At 53.0% G+C, this 16760-nt stretch overlaps 1 protein-coding gene across 1 annotated transcript in view; it reads left to right on the top strand.

Annotated features, from left to right (window-relative positions):
- LOC133237990 (uncharacterized) overlaps window positions 1-16760 on the top strand; it is a 171290-nt gene that overhangs the window by 16071 nt on the left and 138459 nt on the right. The window contains exons 8-15 of the mRNA XM_061400517.1: window positions 32-162; window positions 4565-4665; window positions 7914-8079; window positions 10158-10343; window positions 10470-10622; window positions 12547-12691; window positions 15246-15404; window positions 16185-16309. Coding sequence (XP_061256501.1) covers window positions 32-162; window positions 4565-4665; window positions 7914-8079; window positions 10158-10343; window positions 10470-10622; window positions 12547-12691; window positions 15246-15404; window positions 16185-16309 — 1166 coding nt within the window. The remainder of the gene's footprint in view (window positions 1-31; window positions 163-4564; window positions 4666-7913; window positions 8080-10157; window positions 10344-10469; window positions 10623-12546; window positions 12692-15245; window positions 15405-16184; window positions 16310-16760) is intronic.

Below are 16760 nucleotides of genomic sequence, written 5' to 3'. Positions count from 1 at the left end.
GGTCATCCCTGCTAAGAACGTCTCACCTCAGATTCAGACAGTGGAGACTTAACCCCGAGCAGCTTGTTGTACGAGTGGGAGGAGACCCCATCCCAAGCCACGGTGGCCGCAGGGGCTGCATCAGTGAGGAGGCTGTGCCTGGCTCGGGCCACAAGCTTTGAGGTAAGTGGCTTCTCCAGCCCCAGCCCAGGGTCTGCCTGGGGCCCTGGGACACCCTCCTCTTCCTACCAGATCCTTTCAGGTCCACTTGGTAGAATATTCAATATTAGAGATGCTGGGTACTGTTGGGCAGGTTATGCACTGCACAGCTGTGCCTGGCTGTGAAAGCAAAAGGAAGAACTCTAGCAGGTGTGTGTAAACCTTGACCTAGTGCTGACTGGAGAGGAGCCTGGAGGAGGCCTTCTTCTCATCGGCCTGTCTGCGGGCACATGGGCCTTTAGGGCCCCCAGACAAACCTTCTGGACCTGGCCTGTCCTAGAGATCTCTCAGGACACACACACTGTACACGCATACCCCCACATACACAATCTGGAGGAAAAAACGCAACACCCCCCCCTCCCCGCCACATACCCACCCCACCCACACACACACAATCTGGAGGAAGAGATGGCAACACACACCCCCCCACACACATACCCACCCCACCCACATACACAATCTGGAGGAAGAAATGGCAACCCACTCCAGTATTCTTGCCAGGATGATCCCACGGAGAGAAGAATCTGGTGGGCTATAGTCCATGGGGTCACAAAAGAATCAGACATGACTTAGTGACTAAACAACAACGAACACACACAAAGAATATATTGAGGCTTCCCTGGCAGTCCAGCACTTAAGACTCTGCACTTTCACTGCTGAGGACCTGAATTCCATCCCTGATTGGGGACCTAAGATTCCACAAGCTGTATGGTGGCCAAAAAGAGGAATGTATTGAATTTGTATAAAATATGTTGAACATGTAGTCAGTAAATATAGACTATATGTATGTATGTGCTGAAGACTCAGATACACACACACACTGTACATTTTGCGTGTATGTAGCAGAGACACGCTTGCAGCTGGCTCTTCACTGTTTCGGGGGCCGGGAGCCAGGGCCCCAGCTCATTGCTCTCTGGAACCCCTGACCTGGGGGGCTCTGTGGGGGTCAGAGAAGAGTCAGAGAGCAGCCCCAAGGAGAGGGCCCACAGCCCCGCGAGGTGGTGCTCCAAGCCTGAGGCTAGAGGGTGACAGAACTGGCTGTTCGCCCAGGCACCCTGGCCCCCTCGGCAGGGACTCTCACCCTGGCACTCCTGAGCCCCTGGGGCGCCCCGTGCACTGTCAGATGTTTAGCTGCCTCCCTGACCTCTACCCACCAGTGTCAGCATCGCCTCCATCCCTGTCACGATAACCCAGTGTCTCCACGTGTTACCCGAGTCCCCTGGGGAGCACGCTCACCCCCACTGAGAACCACTGCTCTGCCTCCTGTGTTCCAACCTGCCTCCTTCCCTCTGGCCCCAGAGCCTCACCCCCGGCCCCCTGACCGGGCATTTCCCCAGCAGAGGCAGCTCAGGGCCAGGCATGTCGTCGGCCTGTCTCCCCTCCTGCAGCCTGGCAGCAGTGGCCCCAGAGGGCGCGGGGCGGCTGTCCTGTCTTTATAGCGCTAACAAGGAAGCAAATTGTTCCCACCAGGGAGGTCCCCTGGGCTGGGGTGAATTGCTGAGGACTTTGTTCCTGAAAATAGCTTCTTGGGGATGCCTGAGTGCACATCAAGCGTGCTTCGCATCCCTCTCCCCGGGAGAGGGCCCACCGGTTACCAGGGGGATGGCCCGTGGGCTTCCGCTGGGAATGCCTCTGCCCCACCCCATTGTTGGTGGGCAGGAGACAAGATGGGTTTTTCAGTTTGGAAACAAAACCAGGGCTTGGGACTCAATAGAGAGCAAATTCCCCAGCCTGACCCTCTGCAGAGAGGCCCCCAGGATTTCGATGTGAGGGGCAGAGGCCTGGGGTGGCCAAGAGCCTGGTGGAGTGAAGGAGAGGATGGGGAGAGAAGGTGGGCGGGTCAGTGCCCCCCGTGTCCCCAGGCTGCCAGGGAGGACGCCTGAGGAGGGCACAGCTCCTGACCACCATTCTGGGGTACTCAGAGCACCCACCTCACAGACACTGACTCAACGCTGACTCTGTACAGCCAAGCGTGGATGGTGGTGTGCCAGGCTGGCTTGTACTGACTTGCCAGAGCTGATGGTTAGCCTCTGGACATCCTGCAGGTTAGTTGCTAAGCAGACATCACCAAAGATGAAGTTATACTCTAATGAGAACCTGCTGTATAGCACAGGGAGCTTTATCGGTCCTCTGTGGTGACCTAGACGGGTGTTGGAGCTCACTCGCTTCAGTTGTGTCTGACTGCGACCCCCATGAACTGTAGCCTGCCAGGCTCCTCTGTCCATGGGGATTCTCCAGGCAAGAATCCTGGAGGGGACTGCCATGCCCTCCTCTAGGGAAATCTTCCCAACCCAGGGATTGAACCCAGGTCTCCTGTGTTGCAGGTGGATTCTTTACCCTCTGAGCCACCAGGGAAGCAGCAATACTCCAATTAAACAAAAGATTGTTATACCCCTTTACAGTGAAAATGAGTCATATTCAAAACGAAGGTAATGAGTACTCAGTATCATCGTCTGCTAGTTATTTCACTACATTTTTATCTTTGCACTGGTGGTCACTGGCATCCACTGTGGGTTAGAAACAAGCCGCGATGGCTTGCTTCTCTACGGTGACTGCACGTCCGCGTTCAGTGATGTTACCTCGGCTGCTGGTAATGGCCACAGTGGGAGTATTGATACCATGGAAACTGTCAATCGGGGCTTTTTATCTCCCCTCTCCAGGGCCTTGAGTACAGGATGCTGGTTAAGAGCGTGGGTTCAAGTCTCAGCTCTGCCACTTAGTAGCCCTGTGGCTGCTGTCACCTGACTTAAGTGCTCTGTTAAGTGAGGAGAGTGATGGCCCCTTGTAGGGTCAAGGTCAAATGAAGTGGTGCCTGTAATGTGCCTAGAACAGTGCCTGGCCCACAGTGGAGGCTCCACGCAAAGCAACCATTGTTATTGTTATTACTGCTATGCATCGATGTTGCTGAGGAGGGCATGGCAACCCACTCCAGCATTCTTGCCTGGAGAATCCCATGGACAGAGAAGCCTGGCAGGCTACAGTCCATAGAGTCACAAAGAGTCGGACACGACTGAAGTGACCACACCCACACCAGCTCCGCCAGCAAAAGTCACCCAGTCGGGATGCTGCCTACCCTGGGGGCAGACACTCTGGTGGGAGAGTTGGCCCATGAAACCTGTTTCCTGTTTGCGTCCGGCTGAAGTCAAGCTGTGTGCACAGAACTCAGTCCCAGCCACTGAGAGCAGAGGAGGCCTGAGCGATGCAAGCCCATCCCTGCAGCCGTAGACCCCCGGCTGGGTGGGGTGAGGACTCACTCTTGACCAAACCCAACAGGAAGCCAGGAACCTCATCACTCTTTCTATGGCTTTGGGTTTGGGCTGAGGCAACAAATCTGAGACTGAGGGGGCATGGGGGAGGGAAGGCAGGATGTGGGGCCAGCATCCCAAACCCACTATCTCCTGAAACTCCTGAGAGGTGTGGGCTCTGAATAGAGTCCTTTATTTCCTCGAGTGTTTGGAGACTTGGTGACTGTGCTGGTCAGACCTGTAGACAGGGGTGAAAGCTGCAAACCCCTGCCGATTAGCCATCACTGTTCATAATTCTGAAAAACGTTCACATGTTTTCTTTAGTTGGAAATATCAGACACTTTGTGAAATATGGGAGGACTCATTACAATAATTACAATCATCGTAACATGTTGTTTGGTTGCTCAGTTGTGTCTGACTCCTTTGCGACCCTGTTGACTGTAGACTGTCAGGCATCTCTGTCCATGGGATTTCCCAGGCAGAAATACTGGAGTGAGTTGTCATATTCTTCTCCAGGGGATCTTCTTGGCCCAGCGGTCAAAACCGCGTCTCTTGCAAGTCTCCTGCATTGCAGGTGGATTCTTTCCCACTCAGTCACTGGGCTTTTATTAGAGCATAAAGTCCACAAATATACACGCCATCTCTCCTTTTTTACCCCCATGTCCCTGGCCCATGTATGCCTGGCACATAGTAGGTGCCCAATAGCTTGTTAAACTAAAAAATAAAAATGGGCCAGCCTGTGTGCCGGGAGCTTAGGATTCAGTGGAAAGAAACCCATATGAGTAGCCTCATCTCTTTGGGTCTGTGAAGCTGTGGGAGATACTGGAGTTCCCATGTTCTTTGGAGCCATGTTGATGGCTCAGCTGATAAAGAATCTGCCTGCAATGCAGGAGACATGGGTTCGATCCCTGTGTTGGGAAGATCCCCTGGAGAAGGGAATGGCGACCACTCCAGTATTCTCACCCAGAGAGTCGCGTGGACAGAGGAGCCTGTGGGGCTACAGTCCATGGTGTTGCAAAGAGTTGGACACAACTGAGCGACTAAGCATATCTGGAGACAGGGGGATGGATGAGGTGACCTTTGGGGTTCGAGTCTCTCACGCTGCCCCCTCTGATTTCCAGGCCACAGAACTGTTCCTGACGCTGGTGTCTGAGCTCCGAGGCCTCTCTGTGGATGAGCTCATGGAACTCTGGGGACTTTCTTTTAAATGCCGAGACAACTGGTAAGGGGCTGGGCCAGGAGTTGGCTGGGGGGTCCTGGTGGGGCTGGATAATCTTGCTGCTGTCCTAGGTCACCCTCGAGAGATGATAGTGGCATTTCAGCTCATCCCTGTGATATGTTATCTCATTCCTGACTTGTCCTTCTGTCTGGGGACATCTGCCAAGAAGACGATTAATCGGGGAGCTTGGAGGTTCCCACGGGGGCTGGAGACCGGAGGCTGTGGAGACTGGAGGCTGCGGGGCCTGGCTGGGATAAAGACAGGCATTGTTCCCTCCCCACACAGGGTGCCTCTGGCAGGGAGCTGGAATTAGCATTCCAATGCGCCTTGGGTTCCCTTCTGCTGGGAATGGGGGTTGCTGAGCAGGGCTGGGATCCACCCCCACACCCTGCTGATGTGGGGCCAGCAAGGGGTATAGAGAGGCCCCAAGGGTGGAGGGGAAGTTCTGAGTCCTGCCTCCAGGGGCAGAGGACTGTAGAGGGTTGAGGGGGAAACCTGTAGCTCCTTTCCCAAGTTCAGCTGTTCACTAGGCCCACAAGATCCAGGTTTCAGGTGTGTGAGCTTTTCAAAGGCTCTCAGATCTTGAGACCTGAAAAATATTTTATTGACTCAGAAATAAGAAAGAAACCCCCCCAACCCGCTGCCGCCCACCATATCAACATTGTTGTTTAGCTGCTAAGTTGTGTCTGATTCTTTGAGACCCCATCTTAGCCCACCAGGCTTCTCTGTCCATGGGATTTCCCAGGCAAGAATGCTGGAGTGGGTTGCCGTTTCTTTGTCCAGGAGGTCTTCCCGACCCAGGGATTGAACCTTTATCTCCTGCATTACAGGCGGATTCTTTACCACTGAGCCACCAGTATGTTAATCATTCAGTCATGTCTGACTCTTTGTGACCCCATGGATGGTAGCCCATCAGGCTCCTCTGTCCATGGGGATTCTTTTTTTTTTATTTTATTTTTTTTTACTTTACAGTATTGTATTGGTTTTGCCATACATCAACATGCATCCGCCACGGTGTACACGTGTTCCCCATCCTGAGCCCCCCTCCCACCTCCCTCCCCATACCGTCCCTCTGGGTCATCCCAGTGCACCAGCCCCAAGCTCCTGTATCCTGCATCAAACCTGGACTGGCAATTCGTTTCTTATATGATATTATACATGTTTTAATGCCATTCTCCCAAATCATCTGCCCCCCTCTCCCATAGAGTCCAAAAGACTGTTCTATACATCTGTGTCTCTTTTGCTGTCTCACATACAGGGTTGTCGTTACCATCTTTCTAAATTCCATATATATGCGTTAGTATACTGTATTGGTGTTTTTCTTTCTGACTTACTTCACTCTGTATAATAGGCTCCAGTTTCATTCAACTGATTCAAACTATTAGAACTGATTCAAATGTATTCTTTTTAATGGCTGAGTAATTGTGTATATGTACCATAGCTTTCTTATCCATTCATCTGCCATGGGGATTCTGCAGGCAAAAATACAGGAGTGGGTAGCCATTCCCTTCTTCAGTGGATCTTCTAAACCCATGGATCAAACTCAGGTCTCCTGCACTGCAGGCAGATTCTTCAGACAGTCTGAGCCACCAGGGAAGCCCATGAATCAACATTATCACATGTCTATTTGAAGGACTACAAACTTAATAGCTAATAACGCACAGATACCTTCCAAGCCTTTTATCTGTGTTCACGCATTTAATCCTGACAATGACCCCATGAGGTAGGTGGTTTTATTCCTATGCAACAGTTGTGAAAGGAAACCAAGGCACAGAGCAGTTAGGAAACTTGCCCAAAGTCACACAGCAGAGTTTAGATTTGAACCCAGGTGGTCTGTGCTTATCCATCAAATTCTTAGGGTCTTAAATATAAGTGATACTTGGGCACATCTTAGCTGTCTTTGCTGTAGGGAGGGGCCTCTGAGTCTCCATGTGGAGTTCCCTATTCCCCTGGTGACTCACCCTACTTGTCACTTGGGATATTCCCACAAGTCCCTGTGTCTCGCTTGTCTACCTAGATGTTAGGAGTCAGGGAGGTGGGGAAATCATCTCCAAATCTAGAAGTTTCCAAGACGACTGATACTCTTGAGAGATTTCTCTTGCCCTCACCTCCTCCTCCATTTCTGCCCAGAGCCTGGTTTTCCTGGGCCCAAATCTATAAGGGAAAGGGAGGAAATACAAGGGCGAGAGATGGGAAGGGCAGGTGGGATATCTCCAGAGGAAGAGACTTGTGTTCTTGAGGCCTCATGATCATCTTGGAGGTGGCCCAGTCATGAGCATTCCCATTTTATAAATAAATAAATTGAGGCCAGAGACTGTTTATAGGCAGATGGTGTGTGCGAGTCAAGGGTGGGTGGGATGCCTGGCCCTCTGAGGCTGTGGATGTCACTCATCAGGGTTGATAAGGTGGGGGGCCCACTCTGCTCCACCCTGTGTACCCTGCTGCCTGTGTGACCCATCCCTGGGAGCCTCCCATTTCTACTGTAATTGAGGCACCCATTCAGCCATCATCTCCCCATTTAGACTCATCACTGTGCAAAGGTTCAAAACCTTTCCTGAACATACCAACCTTTCTGTAATTTCAAAAAAAGAAAAAGGAAAGATTGTAATGTTGGGCTGAGAGCATTAGAGGTTTACTGAGGGGCTTCTGTTTAATGCGGGGCCACCTGCCAGTTGTTGACTCCTGTTCTACGCAAGGGATTCTTATCCTATGAGGTGAGTGTGGTTGGTTTGGGGAGAGCAGTGGGCAGGGACTCACATCGCCCCAAACTGCTGTGTCTCCAGAGTGGGCTGAATTGCCAGGGTTTAGACTGGGTTTCCTTGGCAGGTCAGAGGGTAAAGAATCTACCTGCAATGCAGGAGATTCGGGTTCAATCCTTGGGTTGTGAAGATCCCTTGGAGAAGGTGATTGGCAACCCACTCCAGTGTTCTTGCCTGGAGAATGCCATGGACAGAGGAGCCTGGTGGGCTACCGTCTGTGGGGTTGTATAGAGTCAGATACAACTGACCGACTAACTTTCAGACAGGGCTGCTGGTGTCTCCAGGGCCCTAAGAGCACAGAATCCCCACCAGGCTGCCTGGGTCTGGCTCAGCCCCTTTCTGGGTGTGTGAGCATGGACACGTCCCTGCCTTACCTCTCTGAGCCTCTGATTGCTCCCAGATGACCGGAGGCTACATGAGGGAGGCATCCTGGAGGACACTTGGGCGTGTAGGCCGCCATCGTGACGTTCCCTGGGCCTCTCTCCATGTCAGGCAGCCGCTGGTGGATGCCCTGCCCTCCTGTGGCACCGAGGCCTGCGTGGGCCTCATGGCAGAGCTCATCATGTCCGGGGAGGTGGAGGCAGACGAGACAGAGGCGTGGCTCTGGTCGCTGGCCTTCGTCCCGCAGCCCACAGATGCTATGGTCCGCGTGCTGCTGGTGAGCCCTGTGCCCTGCCCCCACCCATGTGGCCCCGCCCCTGCTCCGCTGCTGATTGGACGCAGCAGGGAGAGACGGGGGACCTGCTGTCCTCCAGAGTTTGTGCCTCTGCCTGGTGGGGCCAGTGGAGGCAGATCAGAGAAACGGGGTTTGAGTCTCAGCAGTGTCCCAGCCAGCTGCATGATCCTGACCTATCTGAGCCCGTTTTTCTGGTCTGTAAGATGGAGATCGAACAGTATTTGCCTCTTGGGCTCGTGGTGAGAAATGAGATGCTGAATGTAAAGCACTTCTCTGGATGCCTCGTGGGGAGACCCAGCAGTTTAGAGCTGCTGCTGTTCTTGTAATCAAGCGTATTTAATGAGTCTCAGGATTAAGAAAGCGTGTGACACTAGGCTAGGGATTTTTAACAACCCAAGGAGGTCCTATTTAACTCCCATGATGCCTCTGTGATGTAGGTGCTCTTATCCCTCCCATTTTACAGATGAGGAAACTGAGGCCCTAGGAGGCTGGGCAGCTGGCCCAGGTGATGCAGCTGCTGTGCCTTTTTCTTGGACCGTGGGGCATGTCCTCATTCACCTGGGAGCGTGTCCTTAGTCGGGGGGCGTGTCTTCACCCACCAGGGGGCGGGCTCACTTGTCACTCCTCACTCTGCCCTCCCAGATTGACAGGGGGCCAGGATTCAGAGGCCACCAGTGGGGAGTGTATGGGAGACCGGGCTGGCTGATGCGGGGGAGGGGTCTCCAGTAGGATCTCTCAGTCCCTCATGCTGGTCGGACTCTTGACTAACTGTCCACGTGGAGCGTGGGGAGCACTCATCCCTGTACCCCCCCCCCCCCCCCCCCCCGCCCCCGCCCCGGATGCCTGCGTTTACAGTAGGGCCAGTCCATGCAGGCTGTGTGGTTGGCTCCGTTCAACAGGGAACCAGGCACTGAGTCACAGCCAGGCCAGGACTGGACCCAGGGGGCATTGCTCACAGCCTAACAGGTGACACGGTGGCCACACAGACAGCAGTGCCCTGCAGGGCCCGCGGGGACTCAGCCAGTGCTGGGCGGGGTTGGGTGTCCCCTCTTTCCTTTCTCTCTCTCCTCTGTTTGCTCAGCAGAAGTGCAGAAGTGTGGGGGGTGGGGGACTTAGGGCGCAGACCCTGGTGCGCGATACCACCCCAACCCCGCGTTAGAACCAGCCTAGTCCCTTACCAGCACGACCTCGGGCAAGGTGCTTTCTTTGCCTTGGGATGGTGTGGACTGATAGGCGTTCTGATGTGGACTAAGTGTTTCGTACACACTGGTGTCGTGGCTGTGGCCACTTGCCAGGGACACACAGGGAGCAGAGCAGGTGGGTCCCTGGGCTGTTTGGAGTCCAGGCTCTTCGCTCGCCTGTCTCCTGCCGTTTCTCATCCTGCTAGCCCAGAGCTTGTGCCTCTCAGGGCTGTATTTGTTCTCTCATCCCATCACAAGAACGCACTGACCCCCAGTTGTGACAGCTTATTCTGTCTCCAGCCTGGCCAAGTGTCCCCTGTCAGCCTGAAATACTATTGTCCAACCTGGATGCAAGAAAAGGTCTTCTGGGACATTAAAAAAAAAATAATTTTATTGGTTGATTTAATTTTGGCTGTGCTGGGTCTTCACTGCCGCGTGGGCTTTTCTCTAGGTGCAGCGAGCCTGGCTACTCTAGTTGTGGCGCGTGGTCTCATTGCCGTGGCTGCTCTTGTTGTGGAGCACGGGCTCTAGGGTGCACAGGCTTCAGGAGTCACAGTTCCCAGGCTCTAGAGCACAGGCTCAGTCTTTGTGGTGCTTGGGCTTAGTTGTCCCGTGGCATGTGGAATCTTCCTGGACCAGGGATCGAACCTGGGTCTCCTTGCATCGGCAGGCAAATTCTTTACCCCTGAGCCACCAGGGAAGCCCCCTGGGGTATTTTAAGAAATGCTCCCTGCAGGTCCCCCACGGGCAATTTATTTACACCCTCAGGAGTCCGGGCGGGGGTGCATCTGTATTTTTAGGAAACATCCCGTGGGGAGGCTTGTGAAAGATCCCTTACCAGGCTTCTTGGCTGGGGTGGGGGCCGGTTTCTGTCCCCAGCCTCTGCTGCAGGCCCCAGGGGCCAGCTCCAGCGCCTTCCTGGGCATCTCAGCTCTGGTGCACAACCTGTGTGTGTCTCTGGACGGGCCCTGTGAGCAGCTGTCTGGTGTCGGCTCCCTCATGAGGATCCTGGGAGATGCCGTGGGTGCCAACTGCACCTTCCGGGAGCCCTCAGACGCTGATCAGGTGAGGACAGCCCACACCTGGGCATGGGCCCTTGAGGGGGTACCTGCCAAGCAGGCGAGCTGTAGACTGGGCGGGTGGGCTGGGCGCCACCACCGGCCTCAAGGCCCCACCATCATCTTGTTTCAGCTCCTGTTCGTGCTGAAGGCCATTGGCAATGCTGGCCGGGCGGCCACGGCTCTCACCCTCAAGCTGAGCACTTGTGCCTCCCTGGGGAGCTGCCCCCCTGAGATCCGGCTGGGGGCCATCCAGGCCTTCCGGAGGGTTCCCTGCTCTGCGGACGTGAGCGCCTGGGAGTTATTTCACTGGGCTTGGCATTGGGCAGGAGTGGGTCTTGAACTACTGTTAATGCACATCTTCGCTTGCTCATTCATTCATCGCATTTACTGAGCACCTACTATGTGCCGGGCACTGGCGTGAACCAGGGGCCCAGGTCTGCTTTCATAGAGCCTGTATCTGGGGTGGGGGGGCATGTATTCATTGAATACCCAAGTAAGCGAGTGATTACAAACACGCCACACATAAACGATCTGTGCTGCAAACCCGCTGGTTCAGGAGTCAGCAAGGTCCTTGGTCGACATCCAGCTTGTTGCCTGTTCTTGTGGGTAAAGTGTTGTTGGAACACAGCTCTGCCTGTTCATTGACGTGTGGTCTGGGCTGCTTCCTTGCTATGATTGTGGAATTGAGTAGTTGCAAGAGCAACTGTATGGTCTGCAAAGGCAAAAAAAAATTGACCATCTTTCCTTTTACAAGAAGTTTGCTGACCCTTGGACTAGTGGCTCTTGTCTCATTTAGAGTCAGGGTCCTTGCTGTGATTTAACCACTGACCCACGAGCACCTCTTGGCTTCATTTCCTGCTTCCCTCACCCCCGCTACTCCTGCCCAGCCATGCTGGTCTCCCTGTTGATCATCAAGCCTCCTGGGCTCACTTCTGCCTCAGGCCATTTACACACGCTCTTCTCCTTTCCTGGAATGCCTTTCCTCTGTATTTCCCTAGGCTTTACTCCTTTATCTACAGAAGGTTTTTACTTAGAAACCACTTTACTGTGGGGGATCTTCCTTGGCTTCCTTTCACCTGCAACTGACCTTTTCAAGCTCCCCTAGGCATCCGGCTTCCCTATTTTATTTTTCCCTTTTTAGCAGTTATGGGCTTACCAGGTGGTACTAGTGGTAAAGAACCCGTCTGCCAGTGTAGGAGATGCAAGACACATGGGTTCAATCTCTGAGTCAGGAAGATCTCCTGGAAGTGGGCATGGCAACCTGCTCTAGTATTCTTGCCTGGAGAATCCCATGGACAGAGGAGCCTGGAGAGGGATGCAGTCCATGGGATTGCAAAGAGTCAGACACTACTGAAGTGCCTTAGCATGCAGCAACATACTGTATGTTCTCCTGCTTTACTATCTGTCTCTCTGCACCAGAATGTAAGCTTCAGATGGACAGAGCGGGGTTTGTCTTGCTCACAGCTGTTCCCTTGCACCTGGCTGGGCACGTGATAGGTGCTCTGTTAGTATTGCTGCATGAGTGGATGGGCGGATGGCTGTGCTGTGAAGGGAACCAGCAGGTGCTGAGGGAGGGAATCTCGAGGTACGGGAAGTGGCTTGCTTAGGAAGGGGGGCAAGGGGAGTATCTGTAGAGGGAATACCTCCTGTGAGTCTGCTGCTATGGTGTTTTCATAGATGTTTCACAGATGATGTTTTTTTGGAATGTAGCCACACCTGCCTGTTTACCCATTGTTTGCATGGTGCTCAGTTGCTAAGTCATGTCTGACTCTCTGACCCCATGGACTGTAGCCCACCAGGCTCCTCTGTCCATGGGATTTCCCAGACAAGAATACTAGAGTGGGTTGCCATTTCCTTGTCCAGGGGATCTTCCTGACCCAGGGATCGAACCTACGTGTCATCTCCTGCACTGGCGGTTTGAGTCTTTACCACTGGCATCGCCTGGGAAGCCCTTACCATTGTTACCTGTAGAAGTTGTTAAGGCTCTGGGCTGGGGCTCTGGGAAGTTAGGTATTAGCAGTGACTGGGCAAACTCCCACATCCCACAGTCGGGCCACAGGTGAGAGTATCTGGGAGCAGCAGAGACTTTGGGAGAGCCAGGTTGAGGCAGCGGGACCCTGCTGGAGCCAGGGCAGACAAGGGGACATGGCACTCTCGGGTGGGGGTGGGTGGGCTCTGGGTGATGGCTTTCCCTTTGCCCGAGGCAGCGATCCGTGCTCTCCAGCCTGTACCAAAACGCTGAGGAGGATTCTGAGATCCGCATCAATGCCTACCTGGCCCTGATGAGGTGCCCGGGAGAGGAGGTGTTTGCCCAGGTGCGGCGTACCCAGGCCAGAGAGCAGTCCACCCAGGGTGAGCAGCTGCAGGTGGGGGGCAGGGGCTGGCCTGGGTGCCACCTGATGGGGGCGGGGTTTCCAGAGCACTCTGCCTCCATCCCTCAGGTGTCTTCCCATCCCTTTCTGTTCCCCTTCTTTTGCCATGCTATCAGGACAAATAGCCTCACATGCTCTCCTTACCCCGGTGGCAATTGAACAACCCAGAAGTTGCTTCTCTCTGATCCTCAGTTTCCTCATCTGTACAATGGGGTGACAGTTGCTGAGCTCCTTTCTAGCTTTGGCCAGGTCGTGGCACACCACCTAAAGGAGAGAAGAGAGGAGGAGAGACTCGAGGCAGATCAGGGACAGTGTCTGCGAATCTCAGACCCCTTGTGGGGTCAGAGAGTTCCTTTTAAACAGGTAGAACTTCATAAAATAGGCTCAGCTAATTTTTGAAGTTTTTTTTAGTGCACAGTGATTTGACATAATTCACAGTGAGTTGAGAGTCTGGGGACTGCCTGACTGGGTTCAGGTCCCAGCTCAGCCACTTCCTACCTGTGTGCCTTTGGGCAAATGACCAAACCTTTGTGAGCCTCTGTCTCTCCATCCATGAAATGGGCGTAATAACAATACCTTCCTCATAAAGGAAGCATAAAGTGAATGGATACAAGAAGGCATTTAGAACATTGTAAGTGCTGTATGCATAGCTGTTAACTGTCGATGTTATTATCACTACTGCTGTTATTGTTGTTGTTCAGTCATTCAGTTGTGTCCCACTCTTTGCGACCCCATGGATGGCAGCGTGCCAGGCTTCCCTGTCCTTCACCGTCTCCCGGAGTTTGCTCAAAACTCATGTCCATCAAGTCAATTATGCCATGCAGCTATCTCATTCTCTGCTATGATTATGCAGCCAAAATTTCAAAGCAGACGGCAAGATACAAATGGAAAGTTAAAGGCCGCCTTCCTTGCCTAAGTCCTATTTCCTGAAGGCACTGACTTTGACCATTCTCTTGTGTGTCCCATCAGAACATGTAGTGCATGTATGAACATGGATGTGTTACGACCGTAACAACAGCAGCAACTCCGGATCACGATGTACACACTTGTGCCCCTTGTCTCTGCCTTCAGTGTGTCCAGGGGCTCTTTCCACATCAGGGCACTTGGGCTCTTAGCTGCAGCTGCGGGATGCTCCACTAGGAGCTTAAACCATAGTCCGCTTTACCAGTCCCCAGTGATGGGCATCTAGATTTTTTTTTCTGGTCTTTTGCCATGAGAAACAGCAACCAAAATGAATCTCTCTGTCCATCCCCCTTCAGACCCTTTTGCTAATCTAGCCGGAGGATAATTTCCCAGAGGTAGCCAACATAAAAGGCTTCCCAGGTGGCGCTACTGGTAAAGAGCCCAGCTGCCAATGCAGGAGACGTCAAGAGATGTGGGTTTGATCCCTGGGTTGGGAAGATCCTGTGGAGGAGGAAATGCAACCCACTCCAATATTCTTGCTTGGAGAATCCACATGGACAGAGGAGCCTGTCAAGCTACAGTTCCTAGGGTCTTAAAGAGTTGGACATGATGGAAATGACTTAGCACGCACACACTCAGCCAACGTAAAGGTGTGCACACACGTTTAAAAGTCTGATGTGATGCTGCTAAACTACTTTCTAAAGAAATGACGCCTCCCCAGCCCCCAAAGGGAAAGAAATGGTGCTACTCAAAGCCGCAGTTTGTTCTTGGCAGTTTCTAGGGTGGGATGGGATGTGGGGCTGTTCTACACCAATAGACCACTGGGCCAAGCCCCTCAGAGGGGGTCAGCCAAGGGGCAGCCTTAATAGAGACCCTGGGGTATCAGGCTTGTGTGTTGCCTGATGGGAACAAAAACATTCTCACCTCTGTTTCATGGTGGATTGTTCTAGAAGCCCCCTGCTGGGCATTCTGAGAGCCTGGGATGAGCAAGGGGGTTGGTGTTCCCAATTAGAATAATATCCTCTGTTGGACTGCTTCCACTGGGTGCACTCATTTCATTTTTAACTCTCCAGAGAGCCTCAGAGGGTCCCCATCACGGATTGCACGTTTACCCTTTCCCAATCCTAAAAGATACTCAGTCCTTTAGGTCCAGACTCTGCCCTTGACTGATCTGTGCAAACTGCCCTGGGAAATAGGTCATTATAGTTCATTTTACCGATGAGGCAACTAAGGCTCAGCGAAGTGGAGTGACCAGCCCTAGGTCACACAGCTCATGAGTGGTGGAACCGGGATGCAGGCTCAGGTCTGACTTTCAAACCAGGGCTTTCCCCACTCTCTCAAACCACTCCAGTCCCCACTGGGCTCCAGTGGGCTCCCTTTTCCTTCAGGAAAGTGCATCAGAATGCCCTGCGCAGCCTAGATTTCCAAGTTCCATTAAGGCGCTTCTGTTCGCTGTTTATCTACAAAAAGGACGTGGTTCTCAGTAGCTAGGCTCCTGAGAAGCCCCTGGTGGGTAGAAACAGCAGGACCTGGAGCGGGGGGCTGGGGGTCTTTTGTCTGTACTGTGTCAGCTGTGGGTCCTCCGTCATCGCCCTCCCCTCCTCTCCCCACTGGCTGCGACTGGACTCCAGTGGGCTCCTTTGTGTGGAGTCACCTCCTGCAGCTCTTGGAGACGGACGACCCCTTGAAACAGAGCCTCCGGGAAGCTGTCCCTCAAGACATTCTTAGCCGGGAGTTCCATCCAGAGGTGTGGAAACACTCGTCCTACTCTGACGTCACCTTCCGCTCAGGTATGGGCATCTCTGGCCAGCGCTGTCCTCCTCGGGGACCACAGAGGCTTGGGGACCCGGGAGTTCTGACTCCGGAGGACATGTGGATAAGCCTGAGGCCATGTCTGTTGCTAAATGTCCAGATAGTCACATGCTATCTGCTTGATTTTTTTTTTTTTCCTGTATCCTCATAGCAACCTGGCACTTTTGTCAGAAGAGGTAAAAAATAGTTAAATATGAGCCACATCATAGCATTCAATAAAATAGTACTTCCGTCTTTTCTCGAAACTGGTTCTTTTAAACTTACTGTTATGCTAAAAGAAAACCTCTTATTGCTACTCTTAGCAGAAGATTAGTTTAATTCTAAAAATAGGGTTGTCCTAAAAAGAGATGCGGTGACCATGAAACACTGTTGTTGAATTCTCACGGGTTCTTGCCTGCTGAGGGCGGTGAGAACTGCTTTTCCCTGGGTTAAAAGGGAGATTAGCATCAACCAGAGACAACTGCTTCCTTGTAATTAAACAGAACCAAAAAGAGACCCCATTCTAGGTTAAGTATCCAACCCCCCTCAGCTACTTGGAAAGCTGGGGGGCAGGGTGGGGTGCTCTGGCTGCCCCCCACCTATCAGTAGATGTGGGTACATTCGTGACCTTCCCTCTGCCCTTGGTAAGGCTTACTTCTGAGCTTCCTGTCCTGGCTGAGAGGATGCACCGTGTGTCTAGCCCTGTCTCCAGCCCCTCGGCTGTCAGCTCCTGCCCTGTGAGTGGCGTGGCGGGCACTGATCCTTTCTCTCTCTTCCAGCATCAGGCAGCCTGGGAGCCAACCTGGAGGGGACCCTTCTCTTCTCTCCAGCCTCCTTCCTCCCCCGTTCTGCCACAGCCAACCTGACCATCCATGCTCTTGGTCATGCCTTCAACCTCCTGGAGGTAAGAGGGGGCCTTGTTTCAGTCTCTTCAGGGTGTCTCCTGGGCTTGGGGCCAGAAATCATCCCATCCATCCATCTTTCCATCCCTCACTTGTTATCTATCGATCTACTCCCAGCCCCCAACCTCCACCTACCCATTTATCTGCCCATCCACCCGTCTATTTATCCAGCCTACTGACCCATACATAAATCCATACCTTTATGACCCCCATATCCCTCCTGCTCTCCCTCTCTCTCATCCATCTATGTACCTCCCATCTCTCTCCATCTACCCTCTCACCTACTCATTTATCTTACCAGTCATACACCCATCCACCCACCTATCTATCTATGCACCCACTTAGCTATCCATCCACCTATCCATCACCCCATCCATACAGTCATCCATTCATCCTTCTCATCCACCGATCCATTTATGTACCTTCCCACCCGTCTCTCCATTTACACTCTGA

This window comes from Bos javanicus, chromosome 25 (assembly GCF_032452875.1).
Source record: "Bos javanicus breed banteng chromosome 25, ARS-OSU_banteng_1.0, whole genome shotgun sequence".
Taxonomy (NCBI): Eukaryota; Metazoa; Chordata; class Mammalia; order Artiodactyla; family Bovidae; genus Bos; species Bos javanicus.
Note: the sequence above shows the minus strand (reverse complement) of the source record. Positions and strands in the feature narration are given on the sequence as shown.